The sequence below is a fragment of the Lactuca serriola genome, chromosome 1, assembly GCF_051521515.1.
Source record: "Lactuca serriola cultivar US96UC23 chromosome 1, Lser_US96UC23_V15, whole genome shotgun sequence".
In the NCBI taxonomy this organism is placed as follows: Eukaryota; Viridiplantae; Streptophyta; class Magnoliopsida; order Asterales; family Asteraceae; genus Lactuca; species Lactuca serriola.
Genome location: NC_136408.1, coordinates 89894395 through 89915362, shown reverse-complemented (window position 1 = coordinate 89915362; position 20968 = coordinate 89894395). Strand labels below are relative to the sequence as shown.

Genomic DNA, 20968 nt, shown 5'->3' with positions numbered 1-20968 from the left:
ATATTAATTTTGGCAAAATCAGAATATTAAATGATTTTAATAAATAAAAATATAATATAAGAACTTTTTTGATTATTGAGAAATAACATCTTGAGTTTTTACGAGGTTAAGAAAAACACATCCATAAACGCCCTTAAATTGTAAAGATGTAAGGTATTAATTGCAACTTGCTTTAAGTTAAAGGGTGAAAATTGAATTTTTAGTCATCAGAAGAACGTTAGAGGAAACTCCATCGTCCCCATTTCGATTTCAAATTATTTCCTCTTTCAAAACCCTCTCCAACGGCTAATTTTCTCATTCTCTCTCTACAGTCCCCCCTCTCTACTCTGTAGGATAATCCTTTTCTCTACACACTGGATTAGGGTTTGTGAAGATGAAGAAGCCACCTAGAAGCCCGATATTGAGAGAGACTTCTTTCGATATGCCACCACAAAACCCTAGTTCAATGAAGCAGAATAGATCTTCAAATCGAAAACAGAAATCTTCCAAGGAAAATGCTCCGCCTTCCAATACGAACGTCATTCCAGATTCCTCTCATAATCCTTCTTTCACTGGTAAACCCTCTCCCTCAGTTGCTAGTAAATTGAAATCCCTGCTCCCACCGAGACCTCCTTCATCAAATCCTCTCAAGCGGAAGCTTGGTACTGAGTTTCAACCTGAAAATGGTGTCTCTGGATCTTCTGATACAGGGGTTAAGGTATGCATTTTTAAACCCTAATCCAGTGTTTTTTTTTTTGCTGGAAAATGTTTACAGTTTGCAGCCTTACAAAATGTCAGCTGAATCTGAAGTTTTTCTTTAGGTTATTGTAAGAGTGCGACCACAGAGTAAAAATGAAGAGGGAGAAACGATTGTTCAGAAGACTTCTGGTGATTCATTGTCGATACTTGGACAACAATTTACTTTTGATCATGTAGCAGACACAACCGCAACTCAGGCAAGTGGATTGTTCTTGTTAATTTAGTTTCCTTTTATATAAAAAACTCAGATTTTTTACTAATATTCTCGCCAAATGGTTTTTTCTTTCAGATAGATATATTCCAGCTTGTGGGAGCTCCTCTTGTTGAGAATTGTCTTGCTGGATTCAACAGTTCTATATTTGCATATGGACAGGTATCATTTCGTGTTTCCTTCATAGAAATAAGCTTTTAACGCTCCTATTTGTCTTAATTCATCACTGTACATTTGATTTTCATAGACTGGTAGTGGAAAGACCTTCACAATATGGGGACCCACCAATGCATTGTTGGAAGAAAATTCATCTAGCGATGAACAAGGCTTGACACCCAGAGTTTTTGAACGACTATTTTCTCGCATAAATGAGGTAACTTTACACATCTTTTTTATGGGTCCCAACCCCTTCTTACCTTGAAAAAGCAGGGTCAATTATGTAACTTTATCTCATGATTTACTTATTTCTTGTAGGAACAAGATAAACATGCTGACAAACAACTTATGTATCAGTGTCGCTGCTCTTTTCTTGAGGTAATAATCAATATGATCATTTATGATTGTTTGTTCTCACTTCATACTGATCCCAAAACATTTTATTTTCAGATATACAATGAACAAGTTACTGATTTGCTGAATCCATCACAAAAAAACCTTCATTTAAGAGAAGATACCAAAACCGGTGTTTATGTTGAAAATTTAACCGAATCTTCTATTTGCAATATGAAAGATGTGACAGAACTTCTCAAAAAGGTGTGTGATTTGTCAATTATCACTTTTATATGGTATCTTATGCATTTGACTAATAGTCAAACACATTCAGAAAGCATATAATTTTCTAGAAATCTCGTTGATAATATAAAAATTATGCAGGGTTTGTCAAATAGGAAGACTGGAGCAACAAGTATAAATATAGAAAGTTCCCGCTCACACAGTGTATTCACTTGTGTTGTTGAGTCACGCTGCAAGGTAATAATAAGATTGTAATAATTGTAATGTGAAAGGGCATAATTGTAATTTGTAAATTCCCATTGTTTAGAGCATGGATGGATTGAGCTGCTTGAAAACAAGTCGAATGAATCTTGTTGACCTTGCTGGATCAGAGAGACAAAAGTCAACTGGTGCAGCTGGAGATCGTTTGAAAGAAGCTGGAAATATCAACCGGTCACTTTCACAGCTAGGGTATATTTGTCATTCAACTAAAATATGTATTTACATAAATATAAAAGTATTTATATTTATGGATGTTGGATTGACAGAAACTTGATCAACATTCTAGCTGAAGTATCACAAACAGGAAAGCAAAGGCATATTCCTTACAGAGATTCCAAATTGACATTTTTGTTGCAGGAATCTCTTGGTGGAAATGCAAAACTTGCTATGATTTGTGCCATTTCTCCAGCACAAAGGTATGAAAAGTTGTTATAAGATTTGCTATAATAGACAAATGACAAAATGACAAATCTACCCTTTTTTATTTCAGTTGTAGAAGTGAGACATATAGTACATTAAGATTTGCTCAACGTGCAAAAGCTATAAAAAACAAAGCAGTTGTTAATGAACAAATGCAAGATAACGTGAATACATTGCGTGAAGTGATACGTCAATTAAGGGTATGTTTTTTTTATCTCCTTTTTGTATTAAGTTGGAGGAATTAATAAAAACTAACTTGGGATTTTTTTATTTTTTTTATAAAAGGATGAACTTGTACGTGTAAAGGCAACAGGAAACCAAGGTGACACGTGTGGAGGGTATTCAACAGGGTGGAATGCTCGAAGAAGTTTGAATCTTTTGAAATTTACCCTCAATTGTCCAATGATTTTACCTCGTGTAGATGATGATGGAGATGAAGAAATGGAAATTGTTAAAATGGAAGAAGATAAAGTTTCTGAGGATATTACTGATGTTAAAATGGCAATTGTTCCATCTACTACTGAAATAAATCAAGATTCTTTAAGTGTTTTGACTGAAATACCCCCAGTCCTGAAGTCGCCAACTCCAAGTGTTTCACCAATAACTGAAAACAACAGTAGTAGGAAAAGTTTGAGAACTTGTACAATGTTAACTGCTTCTCAAAAGGAACAAGAAACTAGGGTTTTTAAGGATCTTGAAAATCAGCTTGAAAACCATTTTGCAAAAAATTTGAATCACAATTTGGCTAAGAGTCTACATCGTGGTCTTGAAGTGATTGATAAAAACCGAAAAACTTCTGCTTTTGAAAGATCTTCTTTCAAGTTTTGTTATAAATCTTTAGATAGTAAACCAAAATTGGTGAGAAAAGACATTGGTGTCCAAACTCTCAATGAAAAGAAGTTAGAAGAAGAAGAAGAGAAAGTGTTTTTATGCAGAAATTGCAATTGTAAAAGCTCTAAACAAGTAGAAGAAGATGGAAACTTGCAATTGGTTCCTGTTGATGATGATAAATCCAAGCAGTTGGTTCCTAAAGTATGATTGATTGATTATATAAGTTTACAAAACATAAAATTTTGTTTTTTTGTTTATTTTTTATTAATGAAACTATTTTTATATATATAATGCAGGCAGTTGAAAAGGTGTTGACTGGAGCTATAAGGAGAGAAATGGCATTAGAAGAGCTTTGTACAAAACAAGATTCTGAAATTAATCAACTTAATCGTTTGGTATGCTTGTAATTTGCTTTTTTTTTCTTTTTTTTTTTTTTTTTTTTTTTTTTTTTTTCTAAATGCAAAAAATAGAAACATATTTTCACCTTTTTAATCATTTCTATAATCTATAATATAATACTGCAAAACAGCTGCAACAATATAAACATGAAAGAGAATGCAATTTGATAATCGGGCAAATACGTGAAGATAAAATTGCTCGTTTGGAGAGCTTGATGGATGGAATTTTGTCTCCTGAAGAGTTTAAAGATGATGAGTTGGCTTCTTTAACAAATGAGAATAAGGTATTTATTTATTGTCTGTATATCTGCTTTATGCTTTATTATCTGTATATCTGCTTTATCCTTTATTGTCTGTATATCTGCTTTATGCTTTATTGTATGTCAATTTACTTTATGCTTTATTTGATATGAGATTTTGGGTATTCCTATTGTATTGATTGCAAGTTTCTTCATCTTTATGCTTTATTGTCTGTATTCTGTATACCTGTTTTATGCTTTATTTGATTTGACATTTTGGGTATTGCTATTGTTGGATTGCAATTTTTTTCATGTTTTGGTTCATTTACCATTTTGCCCTTGTATTAACTTTCACTTTTCCATACATTACACAGATTTTGAAGGAAAATTACAAGAACCACCCGGAAGTTCTAAGAACAGAAATCGAGTTTCAAAGATTTCAAGACGAATTAGAACGTTACCAAAACTTCTTTGAATTAGGGGAAAAAGATATATTATTGGAAGAAATTCAAGATTTAAGAAACCAACTTCAATCTTACATAGATTCATCACAAAAACCTGTCCTCCAAATAACTCACCAAAGTGGGGCCCAAAGTGAAGAAGAAGAAGAAGAAGAAGAACTAGAATCCATAAAACAAGAACTAGAAGCCACACGTTTGCTAATGGAAAAGCAAAAAGAAGAAATTAACACAGAAAGAAAATGTTCAAAAGAGCTAAAAGATGCATTGCAAATGGCAATAGAATCACATGCAAGAATGCTTGAACAATATGCTGATTTGGAAGAAAAACATGGTCATCTGGTTACAACACAAACAAGAATTGAAGATGGAGTTGCAGATATTATAAAAGCAGCATCAAAAGCTGGAATCAAAGGGGCTGAATCTAGATTTATAAACAAACTTGCGAATGAATATTCGAGTTTGAAAGCAGAAAGAGAAAAGGAAAGACATGTTTATAGAGATGAAAAGAAAGGGCTTCAAGAACAGCTGAAAGATACTGCTGAAGCTGTTCAGGCTGCTAGTGAATTGCTTGTTAGACTTAAAGAAGCAGAAGAAGCTGTTGCTGCTGCTCAGGTAATTTACATTTTTGGTCCCTCGGTATAGCTGGATATTTCAATTTCGGTTCTTGTTTGAGGTTTTTGTAACGTTTTTGGTCATGTTCCAAGTAAGATGAATATATTTGGGACTAAAATTGCAAAAATCGGCTAAACTCAGGGACCAAAAATGTTACAGAAAGTTTAAAGATGGATCAATATTGCAAGAGAACTTTTTAGGACCAAAAGTTCTACACAGGGAGGACACTTTTTTGGAGTAATTTACATTTTTGGCCCCTTAGTATAGCTTGTATTTTGTTTTCTTATATGAGGTTTTTATAACGTTTTTAGTCCTATTCTAAGTAAAATGACTATTTTTGGGACCAAGGTTGCAAAAATAAGCTAAATTTAGGGATCAAAATAGTCATTGTACTAAGAACATGGACCAAACAAGTTACATAAATTATAAGAAAGGATCAAAATTAGATAACTTTTTGGGACCAAAATATGTACAGAAATCCTAAAGAAGAATCGAAACTACAAGAGGACAATTTTTTGGAGTAAATTACATTTTTGGTCCCTGAATATAGCTAAAATTTTCATATTAAGTCACAAATTGTTTTATCTTGCAAGTTTAGTCCTTATTTGAGGTTTATGGTTTTTAGTTAGTCCGTTTCCAAGTAAAATGATTATTTTTAGGACCAAATTTGCAAAAATAACCTAAACTCAAGACCAAAAATGTAATTTAATCATTTTCTATAAATTGTTTATCGTCTCAGTTTATTGTTGAAAATTTTTATATAAAATGAAGAAACATGAATTTAAATGTGCAGACACGAGCTAGGGAGGCGGAAGAAGAAAAGGAGAAGGCATACAAACAGATTGAAAATTTAAAGAGAAAATATGAAGATGGTGAATTGACTAAACTACCCCTGGTTGATGAGGAAACTGACCAGCACTTGGAAGGTGAATTTGAAAAATTCTATGTGGAAGATGAGGAGTTGACTAAATTACCAGAACCCTCTTCTTGGTTCTCTGGGTATGATAGTTGCAACATATAGGGGTAGGGGTATGATAGTCAATTCAAAATTTAGATGTAGAATTTTTTTATGTATATCTATATATTTGGGACCAAATGTATTGGTTCTCTATTGTATTATTATCTTTTTTTGAACTTTTTGCATTAATACGAATCTTTTTGTCTGTTAGAAGCAATCTAGTGCCCCTATGAAAAGGGGCCTAGTTTGTAGAGAGACAATTGGCCTTTTCTTTAGATCTTACATTTAACGAATATAAAATATTTATGTTATATAACTTCTAAATAAAAATTAAAAACAAGATAATAATCTTTGACCGATGATTTGAGCTAAACTGTCTTAATATCACTGAGTTAGATCTAATTTTTTACGACTCGTTTGTTCAATACTATTTTCTTTTTATCTAAGTGTATAAGTAAATAATTTCATACATTAGGTTTAACTAAAAAAGTTATTTTATATTTTTCATAAAATGAAAGTGATTGGTAATCAATTGTTCTAGCTACTTGCACTTGCCTCTTAACAACGGCGATTTTTATTTTAAATGTTTGTCATAACTTAAAATGGTCCAAGTGTAAAAAAGTAGAAAAATAATAATTAAAAGTCATAAATAGTTAATTAAGTTAGCTTGAGAAGTTAATGAATCTTTCAAAATTCAAACTAACAGAAATTATGCGCCGGTGATTATACAAATTAGTTTTCCTAAAACAATTGTATCATTATATATTATTAATAAATTACAATAATAAAATCATGAAAAAAAACCAAGAAAACAAAAACATGGGATAATGACTTAAAATGGTAACATATTATTCAATTTGTACACATTTGGTCACTGAGTTTTTTTTCGTCCATATTTACCCCTTAAACTTGTTAAACTGTACACATTTAGTCCTTATGACCTGTTATTCCAGGTTAGCCGGGAAAAATGACTTGATAGGGTAATATATTTTTAATTTTGTATACATTTAGTCCTTAATATTTTTGTACATATTTAGTCCTTAATTTTTTTTTTTTTTTTTTTTGTTTCAAAATAAGTCCTTTTTTTGTACTCATTCAGTACTTATTAATGATTTCTTTAGGTTTTTTTCACGACATCTTACGTAAGACAATCATTGATGAGGTGTTTGAGGTTGTTGATGCTTATGTCCAATGCGATCTCGACTGCTTGGTTGCGTAAGTCTTGTGGTTTGGCTTAGGTCTTGTATTTTGAACATCGTAACTTCTTCATATGATATCAGATTTTAAGGATCTTTATCCATATGTTCATTTTTTGAGTCTACTACAACTTTCATTAAGATTACTCCCGTTAAAATGTAATATATTTTTACTAACGATTTTTTTAAAAACATAGATACATGCATTCATAAAAAACGTATGGACAGGGGAAGACGCAGTAATACATAGTACGTGTTGCCAAGATGAAATAGATGTTTCCAATACATGGAAATAGGTATAAACGTAAAAAAAAAACGAAAAATTTTCCACTGCGAACAGAAAAAACACGTGTTGTCGGTGCAACACCGGGACCATACTAAATCCGCCACCGCGTATGGATATAAAAATCGTAAGTAAAAATATATTATTTTTTAATATTAGTAATCTGAATGAAAGTTGTAGTAGACTAAAATACGAACGCATGGATATAAAGATCGTTAAAATCCGAGATCATATGAAGAAGTTATGACGTTCAGAATACATGACCTAAGCAACCAAATAATCGAGATCGCGATGGATATAAGCATCAAAAGCCCCATACACCTCATTAATGAATGTCCCACGTAAGATTTCGTGAGAAAAAACTAAAAAATCATTCATAAGTACTGAATGAGTACAAAAAAATGACTTATTTTGCAAAAAAAAAGGACTAAATGTGTACAAAAATATTAAGGACTAAATGTGTACAAAGTGAGAAATATATTACCCTATTAAGTCATTTTTACTGGGTAACCTGGAGTAGCCGGTCATAAGGACTGAATGTATACAGTTTAACAAGTTTAAGGGGTAAATGTGGACGAAAAAACAACTCAGTGACCAAATGTGTACAAATCGAAAAATATATTACCCTTTTAAGTCATTATCCCACAAAAACATTTCAAACAAAAGCTCGGTCCTTTGGATGCACAAAGATGTATCTAGTTATATTGAAGGTGGGTCCTAAGACCCACCTATTTTTTAAAAACTTATTATAAGTTATGTATGAAAAAAATTGAGAACTACTTTATAAATTTTTAAGGACCTACCTTATAACTTTGCCAAAAGGAAAATGGATCAAAATGTATGAAACCTAAAGTTTATATTTCAATCCATTTAAAATAACTCAATGACTCAATGTAATTTAAAATTAATCATTTGACATTAGCCTAGTCCATTTAAGATTAAACAAAAAAAAACACAATTGCTTGAAATGTAAAACGTCGCTTGGACCGAGGCGTGATCAACATCTCTGAAGCATCATACAATGTTACCCTGGTAATCGCTCCTACCCGACCACCAGTTTCGCCCTATGTCATTCGTCGTCCGACCATCGCAAACGTCAACTGGCCCGCCGCCGCCGCTCAGCCAGACGCCAGCCTGTAACTAGTATTATTTATTCTCTCATTTTTTTGATTTCACTTATATAAGGAACCACGTAGTTTTTGGTTCTAGATTCGCCACTGTGGATGCACAACCAGATCAAAGAACGACAGTATGAACCTAAACCAGAATCAGAATAATCAGTCTCACCTTATGTTAAAAACTTTGATACGAACCGAAAAAACACAATTGTGCACCTCTAACACTTTTGATATGATCCTATATGCTTGATATGGCCAAAAATTATACAATATAGAATCTTGAAGCTAAGATCATTAATATTATTTGACATTGATGCTCAATAGGTATTAGGTAACAATGTTTAGTATATTTGATGTCTATAGAGACCAAAAAACAAGTAGCTTATGGTATTGTCTTGCAAGATAAACATGTCTCTCCTACTTCGTGGACAAATAAGGGTATTGGTATTATATTATTACTATTGGACCACAAGAATCAAGATAGGAACAAACATAATTGGTAAGGTAACAATCCTAACCATTCGTTATCTAATGTAGATAATTCTATTTTTTCTTTTTTTATGTTTTTCTTTTTATAAGTAGAAAGAAAGTTTTAAGAATACATCAATGCTAGTACTCATGACAGGAAATGGGCCATGATGGGGACATTTAGAATCTAACTACAGGGTTAGAATGGGAAAAAAATAGTTGTAAGTTATTTTAATTTTGAACACTATTATTATAGTTTGGTAGAACCTTTTATTTATTTATTATTATTATTTTTGCCAATTGGTTGAGTTATGTTATAGATTGATAGATGTCCTTTTGCTTTCACACAACGCGGGTACTCGGTACAAACAATCATCACACTTAGGAATTATAGATTTATGATTACCATTTTATTTTTTGTAGTAAGATATATTTAAATGTCGAAAATGCCCTTGAAGTAGATTAGTATCATTAACTCTTGATTTAAGATGACATTTTACCTTTTTTTAATAAATACCTTTTTATTTTGACATAATGTGGGTAGAAATTGTAAATTTACGATGACTATTTTACACTTTTGTAGGTGGTAAATATTAATTGTCGGAAAATGCCCTTGAAGTAATTAGCATTATCAAAGATTACTCGAATGTTACTGTTTGGTGAATGGTTGAATAAGTCTTAGGTTATTACTAAAGTGTCTAAAATACCCTTATTAACTTTAATACAAGATGAACAACTTTATCTTTTATGACTTTTATCTTTTTGCTTTGCCACAATGTGGGTAAAAGCAAAATAGGAATTGTACATTTGAAACGTCTAAAATACCATTATTAACTATTACACAAATGCCACGATTTGGTAAAGGGTTGAATAAATTTTTTACTATTATTAAAATGTCTAAAATACCCTTGATTAACCATCCTTAATTGATGGTGAGGTTAATCTTAGCTTAAAAAATAATGGAAAACTAAAGCAGCCAACTAAAAGCAACAAAGGATGATTCTTAAGGTGAAAGAAAAGGACATAAAGTGAGGAAAGAGAGTGATTTGTACCAATTTGAGCTATGATAATTAGTGACAGCTGGTAAAATGGACCATTCCTAATCATAATTGATGATCATAAACAAATGAAACCCCACATGGAAACATATTCAATCAATCTTTCCCTAACTATTCCTTTAATTTATACCCTTTGTTTTTCTTTGTTTTCGTATCACTAATCATGGAAACCACATCATCTTCTTTTCTTTTGACTTTTAACCAAAGTCAAAAAAGACTAGTAAGTTGACCTTTTGGTAAAAAGTAAAAAAAAAAATTAATTATTTTCTAAAGGGAGGGAAACTCAATTTCTTTGATGAACCCATATGAATATTTTTGCAAGAATCTTGGATCTAATGGATTTAACTCTAATGACCATGTTTTGCTAATCTTTTGATCCATGTAATGTCAATGTCATTCTTCAATATATTTCGTCTCAACTACTATTTGGTAGATATTTAAAACAAAAGGGCCAAATAATCCTCTTCAATTACATTCCCTTGTAGGCTTGTACCCTACTTTAAAACTATCCCATCAACCAAACTAAATGACACAAAATTTGTATTATTGAATGAATAGTATTTTTTTTGGAGGAAGTTGAGTTAAAAAATAAATAAATTAAAAGACTACAAAAGTTTCAATCTTGGTATTATTGTTTCCTACATGACTTTCCCAAAAAAAAGTCTTGTACGTCTCAACTAACAATATTTTTCTAATTATTATTTCAACAATACTTCAGACACTTTAGTAAATCAGATACCCAGTTAACATTAGAGTCTGTGTATAAAAAGCTCAACCTACACTGGAATTAAAACTTCTGACATTGCGGCTACTATAAGACTGATCAACTCTTTAGTGTTTCTACACGTAAACCACACTATGGATCTTTTGACGAAAAAAGAGTAATAAAAAATAAAGAAGGATGATTGATTGTAATGTTTTGATTTTTTGGAAGGTTGCAAGAGGATTTGGGAGCCAGGCTTTCACGTAAAGTTTGGCTGTCTATCTATCAAAAGGGTATCTTTCTACATCTGAACACCACTACTTTAAACATTCTACTTATCCAAAAAGATTTCTTTTTTCATAAGTTTCTAAAGTATGATTGCAAATAAAAAAGGTCTTTGATTCCTTGGCCAAAGTCAGATCTACACCATGCCCAACCTGGGATTTTGATTCCTTTTCTCCCTTGTCTTTGTAATAATTTCTTGATAATTTGCACTTCTAGACAAATGTATGTGTATTTATGTATATACGTACATACATATAGAACAAAAGGATATCAAATATGGAAATTGCATATATTCAAGGATACCAGTTTGTTAATTATAACTTTACACGTGTTTTACACCCCATTGTTATTCTCCAAGCACAATGCACAAATCACTCGTAATAAATGAAACATTCAGCCTAATAAATGAAGATATTTTTGCCACATAATATTTTTTAAAATTTTCAATTTCATTTAAATCTACTTGGCAAATTATGGTTTTTTGGCTTTTTATTAAATTATAAAAAAATCTAATTTAAAAATATAATAAAGAAAATAAAGAAACTTAAATATCTCCATAATTTCTCACGTAATTTATCAATTAATATATTAAATTCAATTTAAATTTAAATTAACCTTCCTAATTGAAAAACATAATTTTCGGCCAATTTCTTTTGAATTCATGATAATTTGCAGAAACCTTGCAAAGTTTGGTTGATTCATAGCTAATATTGATATTCTTTCCAAATTCAATTTTGTAAATTATTAAACATGTAATGCTTAACAAAATATATATATATTTTTTTAAATTCGTGTATTACACGGGTCTCACACCTAGTTCTGAATAATACAACGTTTCTTCACTATTATTGATTTAAAAACCTTTATTTCTAAAGTATGATCAAAACAAATATTTTAATTGCCGGTTAAAAAAACATTTACCACTGCAACAAAACATTCACACATGGATTGTTAGTTGATCCGTGTGTGTGAAGGCATTTACTGACACATAAATCCATCGCATATTTAGGTGTGGCTAACATTTTAGCGACGGATTCTTCTGATCAGCGATAGAATTATCCACTGCTAATCAATTACATTATATTTTCCAACGTTTATCTGTGACAGATTGTCACGCATTGGTGACGAAATTTTAATGCCGCTAGCAACGAAAATCGTTTGCGATGTATTTGTCCCAGTCACAAAGGTTTAGAGTTTAGTGACGAACGTTTTTAAAGAAAATCCAGACTTTTTTGAAATGCAGAAAAATATGACTATAACAAACAAACAAATATAGCTTTTTCAAGATAAAACAAAGCAATAAGCATAAATCTAGAAAATTTTGAATACAAAATTCTAAAGACATAAAACTATTACAACATATCGATTGGTTGCCTTCTTGCCGCCTTGTATGAATTTCATAAAAATTTCATTCATTTGTTGTTGAAGATGGGCGGAACCTTCACATTGTCTTCCACGGATAGTTTCAGAATCTTCATGTTGTCTTTGACAAATTGCTTAACTCTTCACATTCAATGGATTGTTTTGGAATCTACATTTTCTCTTTGAAGAATTGTTTTAGACTCTTCACATTCTTTTGTACGCTAGGTATTTTACCATGAATAATCCATTTCATTAATTTGGTATAAATAGAATTACAAATACAGTATGGGCCTATGACAAAATATAAAAATAACAAATGGGCTATACAAACTATATACGCTAATAGCCCCCCTATAGTTGGAACGGGAGGATCACGAATGTTCAAACTGGACAGAAAATCAATAAACGAAGAAGATGGTAAGCCCTTCGTGAAAATATCAACATATTGAGAAGAAGATGGGATGTGAAGAACATGAACATGTCCCATGACGATTTTGTCACGAATGAAATGTAGGTCAATCTTAATATTCTTGGTTCGTTGATGTTGAACCAAGTTGGAAAATAAATAGACCGCACTCACATTGTCACAATAGATAATCATAGCCATATGAGTTGGTTGATGTAGCTCTTGAATTAAGTTACAGATCCAACAAGTTTCAACAACGACATTGGTAACACCTCGATACCCAGCTTCGAAACTAGATCTTAAAGCTGTCCCTTGACGTTTGGATGACCATGAGATTATATTTTGTCCCAAAAAAACACAATAACCATAAGTGGAGCGTCTGGTGTTGGGAGAACCAACGCAATCAGCATCAGAGCAAGCAATGAGGCCTCGAGCTGGAGAGACATATAAATGAAGGCCATGATTAATAGTGCCTCGAAGATATTACAATATTTGTTTAAGAGCAGTGAAGTGAGGCTCACGTGGATCATGCATATATAGACAAATTTGATGAACAACATAAGAAATATCTCGATGAGTAAACGTCAAGTACTGCAGAGCACTCGCAAGGCTTCTATAGGAGGTTTGATCAGTGACAAGAGGGTCTTTGGGGTCGAGTTTGGCAGTAGTGTCAGCAGGGGTGCGTGCTAGTTTTCAAGTCAGCATGTTGGATCGTTCAAGCACTTCAAGAGCATATTTTCGCTGAGACAAAAACATGACTGACTGATTACGCGTGACAGTAACACCGAGGAAGAAATTAAGGTTACTAAGATCAGTCATAGAAAATTCAGTGTTGAGAATAGCGATAATTTCTTGGAGCCATGTTGGTGAAGAGGGAATAAGAACTATTTCATCCACGTATAGTAACAAATATGCAGTTTGAGATCCCTGTCGTAAAATAAACAAGTAAGAATCACACCTATTGTAGTGAACCCAAGTTTGCTAATAAAGTTAGCAAATCGATGAAACCATGCCCGTGGTGTCTGTTTAAGACCACAAAGGGATCGCTGCAATCAACACACATGGTTAGGATGGTGAGGATCCCGAAAGCCTAGAGGCTGCTGCATATAAACTGTCTTAACAAGATCACTATAAAGAAAAGCATTCTTCACATCAAGTTGTCTAATCGACCAATGTTGAGATACAACTAATATCATAACTGTCTGTATGTTAGTAGGTTTAACCAATGGGCTAAACTGTTGGATTAGGTGTCTAAGCCCATAACTATTTTGGTATGTATTTGACCCGATTATGAGCATGGTCCTTTTGGATTGCCTTCACAATAGCAACTGATAGGACGAATTAAGGAGAAAGAGGATTATATATGATTTATTAATATATTATATGAATAATATATTAAAAGAGAAATCATATTGTTTAATTAATGTTGATCAAGAATTAATTTAAGTATTATTTTTGTGGTCAAAAGAGATTAATTAAATTTGGGGGACTAACATTGTAATTATAAGATAATTGCATTGTGGGATGAGGAACCCTTGGAAAGGGATTGGACGAAATCCTTATGGATAGCCCATAAGATTCTGTCTATAGGGAGTATTTTGGAAGGATCTTGTGGGCTGCTTAAAGCCTAAGCAACCAGATAAGGCCTTTAAGTGAAACCCTACTTCCTCAACTATATAAGGATACCCCAGGCATCCAAAATCGGCCAACCTAACCCTAAGAAGAGTTCTAGAGCCGATTTTACCCTTCTCTCTCACCATTCTTCTTCCTTGTTGCTAGTGGTGTTTGTGACTCCATTAGAGGTGCAACACTTGAGGCACTAAGCTTTCAAGAGCCAAGATCAAGAAGGATTGTGATTGTTATTGCTATATAACAATCAAGGTAAAGATTCTAACCCTAATCACATGTCAGTTTCAGATTTGTATGCTAGTCAATTAGGGTTTATTGCTTTGGTATTCAATGTTGTATGTTTACTTAGAAAAACCTAGATCAAAGCAATTAGGGTTGTATGAACACCATAGGAATGATGTTATGCTCATAAACCAACAGTGGTATCAGAGACTAGGTCATTTTTCTAGTGAATAGACGCAAAAGTGTACCACCAAATATCTTGAAAATTGATTTTTTTTGGTTTTTGACTGACAGACTCGTCGAGTCCATGTATGGACTCAACGAGTAAGTCCTATTTGACGAGTTCCATAGTGGACTCGATGAGTCCAAGGGTCTGGTGCCGAGAATTTCGATTTTCTAGCCAGATTTTGTTGAGGATAATTGCCAAAACTCGTTTTTCTTGCCAAAATCCGATTTTTTAAGTTTGGAATGGTTATCGTCATCAAAATTGATGGATTTGGTTAAATATGGATAATATAGGATTATTATTAGTCAAATATTTGACCTAGTAAGATTGAAAAAGTTTCAATTTACACCCTTTAGGTTTTATTGTTTAAATTTGAACTTTAAAAGTTTTAGTTTTTTAAATTTAAATAGTTAAACCCTAATATTTTGAAAGGTTTCAAAATTTGTCCTCAAGTTTTGGAATTTACAAATTTAATTAAAAGGTATTAATTTTAAAATTTTAAATTCTAAGACCCTAGTATTTTGGAAAGTTCAAATTACACCCTTATGGCTTTGTTAAATTAATTAAATGTGTAATTAAAAGAAAGTTAATAAATCCATAATGATATGGTTTAATTTTAATTAAGTTAAAAGTATAATTTGTTAGATTAAACCATCTAGTATTTTAAAAGTGTAAAATACACCCTTATACTATATAGAATTAAAAGTTTAATATATTATATATATATATATATATATATATATATATATATATATATATATATATATATATATATATAAGTAAAAAGTCAGTCTTACCGTTAGTAGGTCTCATTGACGAAGCTGGTCTATAAGGGGTGTTTAAGGAAATTGCCTATAAAATGGTGATTGAATGGGTGTCCACTCTTACTCACCGCACTCTTGACTGGTGGAGGGTCGTTAGCCGAATGGGTAGGATAGGACACAACCTTCTATTATAAGTATAATGAAATACAAAGTAACTAAACACTTTTACAAATTCCCAAATCTTAGTTGCTTTAGGAAAAATGTGGAGTTGGTGCTAATCCATGAAATTGCACATTGCACTTGTTGGTCGTTAGTGGAGTGTGTGTGGTTAACCAGCACACTAATATGAGACCAATGAAGGATGGAAATGGGTAGCTAGTAGATTATCATAGATCAATGGAGCGTGTGTGGTTAACCGACACATTGATTAGGTGATATACGTCTTCGAGAGTACCAAGCTAATTTGCATGGTTATCCACACCTTGTTTGTGATCCTCGGCATCCTAGTCACAAACTTGAAGGGCATAATCGAGATTTAAACAAGCCATTGAAAAGTTCAACGAATATCAAAGGATCTAGGAGTTTCAATCCATTTAAAACCTAATTTTCAATTTTTGTTTTTCATGGTGGAAATTGGTAAATCGTCATTTACCTACCTTCAAATATTCTGCAATTTGGGTTACGACATCCCTCTTCCAAGTTGTAGAATATTGTGTTGGGTCCTAGCCTTAATATCTCATTTGAGTGTTTTATTAAGGACTTTATTAACTAACTTGAATTTCTCCCGATTTGTAGATGTCAAAGTCTATTAACTATGATATTCCTGAATCCGTTGGAAAAAGTTTTCCACTTGAAGATGATGTTCCACGATTGGATTGTGGAAATGGAAATCATGCTTCACTTCCTCCACCTCCTTCAATAATTCTCCCTGACCCACGTGTTCGAAGACTTGAAAAGTTCAAGGTCACTCAAGCCCTATTGGCAAAAAGACACAAAGATGGAAAGTCTGTATGTGCTAATGTCTTGGATATGAAGTTGCATATTGATAGATTGGGAATGTTGGGTGTCGATGTCTCAAGGAAGTTAGTTGTTGACTTGGTTCTTCAGTCACTTCCCGAATCATATAGTGAGTTCATTGGAGAGTACTATATGATGGACGACAACGTGACCCTTATTAATTTGACTTATTTGCTTATTGCTGCTGAATCAGCGATGATTTGGCGCACTGTTCAAGCAAATTTGTCTGGTAAATCAATGTCCTATCCTTCTATGGGAAATGACAACATTGGAAGTCCAGAAAAGTTTTCTCTATGCAAGATAAAGGTTGAGTCTGAGATTTTCCCATGTACCATTCCAGAAGAATCTATATGTTTCTACTGCCAAAAGAAGGGGCATTGGTCACGAAGTTGCCCTGACTACCTGAGAGATCTAAGAGATGGGAGAGTCAAAGTGTATGACTCTGCTTCAGGTAACATCCACTATCTAACTCTATTAAATTTTCTATTTTAGATTCTTAATACATGATGTGATAAGATTGCATTTTGATGTGTTGTAGGATCGAAGAAAGGAAAGGAAGCTTGAAGGAAGAAGTGAGTTGAGTCTGATCGTGAAGAAATGGATTTCGATCGCATGATTCGAAGATCGGATTTTTGAGCTGCTGCTTAGAGTTATGATAGATTTCTTAGGAATATATGATATCATAGTTTTCCTTTGAATTTGCGTTGTAAGGACAAGTTTTTTTCTGCACCTTTTTATAAATAAAATAAGAGTTTTGTCTTATTTATATCTCCTTGCAACGTCATTTGTGAAAATTGATGCTTGTGCGTTTCTATTATAAGCAATATTAAGTGGATGTGATTCTTAGTTATCTTATTTATAGTAGTGTCGTAATTTTCTAAGTAAGGAAAGATTTCTATCGCCCAAGTTTCAATTGGACAGAAGCTTGGAATCATATGATTTGAGTCATGTGATGTATGGAAATCTTGGTACTTAGGAAATTAAGACTAATTCCTTGTTCACACAAGTATGTGAGTCATGTGAAGGACTAAAAGACTAGAACGCAATGTTGTGCACTGGTCAAGTCCACCACAAATAACAATAAGATAATTCTTCATGATTTACTAAAAGTCTAGTAAATGTGGTTATGCTTACAAGATTAAGTATAATTCTGAATCATTGAAAAAGTTTCAATGTATAGCAGAACGAATAAGAAGAATCAATTAGGCAGAAAGATAAAAGTTTCTCCAATCTGAAAAGAAGGGAGAGTACTTAAGTATCATGTTTTATGATCATCTTAGTGATTATGAAACCATATCACAATTAATCCTCTAAGGACACCTTAGTGCACTAGTATTGCTAAGAAAAGGAATCAGAAATTGTTGAAATGGTTAAATCAAAAGGTGAATCATACTTTGTTCCAAAATCATGTCTTAGAGTCATACTCCAAGATTGTGACTTGAGTGACACATCTTAAGAAGTTTTTAACATACTCATCAAATGTGGAGTAGAAAAATGTTTTTCTTACTCTTGCACGTTTGAAATTGGTAAGTTGTGATGTCTTGGATAAGACAAAGACCAACTAAGACCAAATGTGGTAGTGTTTGTCTTGATAAGAATCCACACTAACTCTTGAATATTTGTTTGTCAAGAAATGTTTCTTGACAAGAGAATATTATATGTCAAGAGGCCAGTGGGAGTCTAAACGATCTTGAAAAGGGTTCAAGAACTAATCAAGAGTAAACCTATTAGACACTAGAACATGAATTGAGGTTTGTAAACTATCCTGTTGACATATTATTGTTTCTGATAAATAATTTGGAAGCAATGGTGGGACCCTTGATGGCAAGAAATTAAGAATGAACAAGTTGTGTTCATAAGAGTTTGGATATGTCTCAAACATTATCTTATGATTATGGTTATGACAAATTCACATGGATAGGAGCACATACACCATAAAATCTAAGTGTCATAAGGTTTCTCTCCGTTTCATGAAAATGATTGTGAGGAAACACTTTTACTAAGAAAGATTTTAAGGAGATAGAAATTGTGATATTTGCATTCTTAAATTAGATTATGATTACGACATCCCTTTTCATAGTTCGAATTGTGAGAAATGGTAATAAGTCTGAATATTCAGGACTTACTGTTGTAGGTTCTGAAATAGTTTAGACACACATGTGAGCTGTCTAAGGAAAGGTGTATGAGTTTGAGAAGCTTAGATAAAGGCTTATTAAAGCATATCGTATTAGGAATATGAACTTTGGAAGTCAATAAGTATTGATTTCTAGAAGTCCAACTGTTTTCTGAATAAGTGTCAAAGCTAGTGGGAGCATAAATGTTATGCTGTTATGGATATAATTATCATGTTAGTGGGAGCATGATTATTATTTTAAGTGTTGCAATTTGGCAATATTAATTATAGAAAAACAAAAGTTTCACTTTGCTAAGTTGCAGGGGTTGAAAAGTTGTTTTGCTATAATTAAGGGAGAGAATATATACTTCATTTCAAATCTAAAAGCTTAGATCGAGAAATTTTAATTAAATTTAGTCAAAGGACATATATGGATGTTATGTTGAAAAGGTTCAACTTAAAAGAATTCTATATATGTCAATATTATAGCAAGAAACTGGTAAAGTATCACTTTTTTCATTATGAATCGTGTCCCATACACTTTGGGTATATGATCGATTGCATATGTTGTAATATTCGAACGTTCTAAATTTTCCTAATGACTAGGGAATTAAGAGGGAAAAAGGACTAGAACCGGATTTGACGAAATTAATTAAACAACTGTCAATGACAATCTAAGGTTCTCCAAGGATTGGTCACTTATGGGTAGTTGGAAGTATAGTAACGAATGGACCATACTGACGTTATTATGATTAGATATGATTCTATTAATAATGAGTTGTCGTATGACAAATATGGAAATGTTTCCATATTGGGAGTTGGATATTGAGAATCTATGTCACACCCCAAAACCAAGAACGGTGGAAACGTTCTGGGGCGGAGGACATCATGTAGAGTATCACTACACAGTAAAAGTAAACAAGCAAACAACATCATCCATTGCATTAAATATATAATTTTAATACAAGCGTGTTCTGTACAGTTATAGACACCAAAAATATAATGTAAATCAAAATAATAAGATGAGTCTTGGACTCCATCTTCTCAAAAGTTGGCCTCGGTACCTGTCTACTGATGACCTGAGAATACAAGTTATTTTGAAAGAGTTTATCAGCATTAAGCTGGTGAGTTCATAAGTATTTTAGTGTCGATGTTTGTTATCAAAACGTTTGAACATGTCTCAAGTGTAAGTTTGTAAAATGTATGTAAATGTTTGTAAGTGTTTGTAAAAGTTTGAATCTCTCAGAAAAACCTATATTTTCTATTAAAGTAGCCTTCTACCAAGGCTTAACTGTTTTGTATGCTCATTTGTTGTAAAAGTGTGTAATTTCCCAAGTGTAACTATCATTTAACAAAATATAGTTTGTACATTAATGTTTAAGTGAAATAATCACTAAATATATGTAATGGGTAAATAATTGTAGTACTGTAGTGTTGTTTTATAGGAACTACTGCTGTACTAACTACCTTAAACCGGATTTATATTAAGGTATCATGTGACTAATTGCACCATACTATCGACTGGTAACAACGACATACGAATGGTCGTAATAACGGAATGACGTTTGGCACCCGCAGACCTGCAGGTCCGGCTGTAGCTAGCAGCAAGGTGTAGGATAGTCAATCCAGTATAGATCTATACGAAAACTCACGCTCTCCCTTCAAGAGAATTCTGGCTACATCTCGGGCCATGACATTTAAGGCATGCTCCGATACAGTGGATCACAATTGTTAACGTATTCATGTATATGTAATGTAATGTTACTTGTTCTAGTATCGTTGTAAATGTTCTCGTCCTAGTATAGTTGTATATGTTCTCTTTCTAGTATAGTTGTATATGTTCTCGTCCTAGTATAGTTGTATATGTTCTCTTTCTAGTATAGTTGTATATGTTCTCATAGTAATAAGTATTGACTCATGAATGAACTGACTCATTGATCTAGAAATTGTAGTAGTATGATCCTGTGTTACCCCGATGGTAACTTACTAATGATGTGACTAATACGCAGTACATTTGACATATAATTAATATTGAAACGACCTTCGGACGGCTACCCGAAATCCCACCAGACCACATCCAAATCGAGAAAAAGGAAATAGGGCGGATGGCCTTCCTAAGCCCTTTAAACATTGCTTATATATCTATACATATATGGGCATGCAATTTATAATAAATATAACAAAGTTTAAATAAAAGTATTTGATAAGTAAAAGAGTGTGTAAAGCAGTTTGAAGTAAAACAGTTTGAACAGTAATA

General features: G+C 32.6%; 1 protein-coding gene across 1 annotated transcript; it reads left to right on the top strand.

Moving 5' to 3' along the window:
• Positions 1-233: 233 nt before the first annotated feature.
• On the top strand, positions 234-6136 carry LOC145094833 (kinesin-like protein KIN-12B). Its single transcript, XM_079032854.1, has 15 exons — positions 234-697; positions 801-935; positions 1028-1111; positions 1197-1322; positions 1424-1483; positions 1556-1702; positions 1823-1918; positions 1989-2131; positions 2209-2358; positions 2433-2562; positions 2648-3394; positions 3490-3588; positions 3723-3875; positions 4205-4903; positions 5697-6136. The coding sequence occupies exons 1-15, from the start codon at positions 374-376 to the stop codon at positions 5922-5924; spliced, it is 3321 nt and encodes a 1106-aa protein (XP_078888980.1). The 5' UTR covers positions 234-373; the 3' UTR covers positions 5925-6136.
• The last annotated feature ends 14832 nt before the right edge of the window (positions 6137-20968 follow it).

Coding starts and splice junctions, on each gene's coding strand:
- LOC145094833 (XM_079032854.1), top strand. CDS start 374: ATGAAGAAGCCACCTAGAAGCCCGATATTGAGAGAGACTTCTTTCGAT. Junction 1,919..1,988: donor TTGTTGAGTCACGCTGCAAG/GTAATAATAAGA, acceptor CCCATTGTTTAG/AGCATGGATGGATTGAGCTG. Junction 4,904..5,696: donor AAGCTGTTGCTGCTGCTCAG/GTAATTTACATT, acceptor TTAAATGTGCAG/ACACGAGCTAGGGAGGCGGA.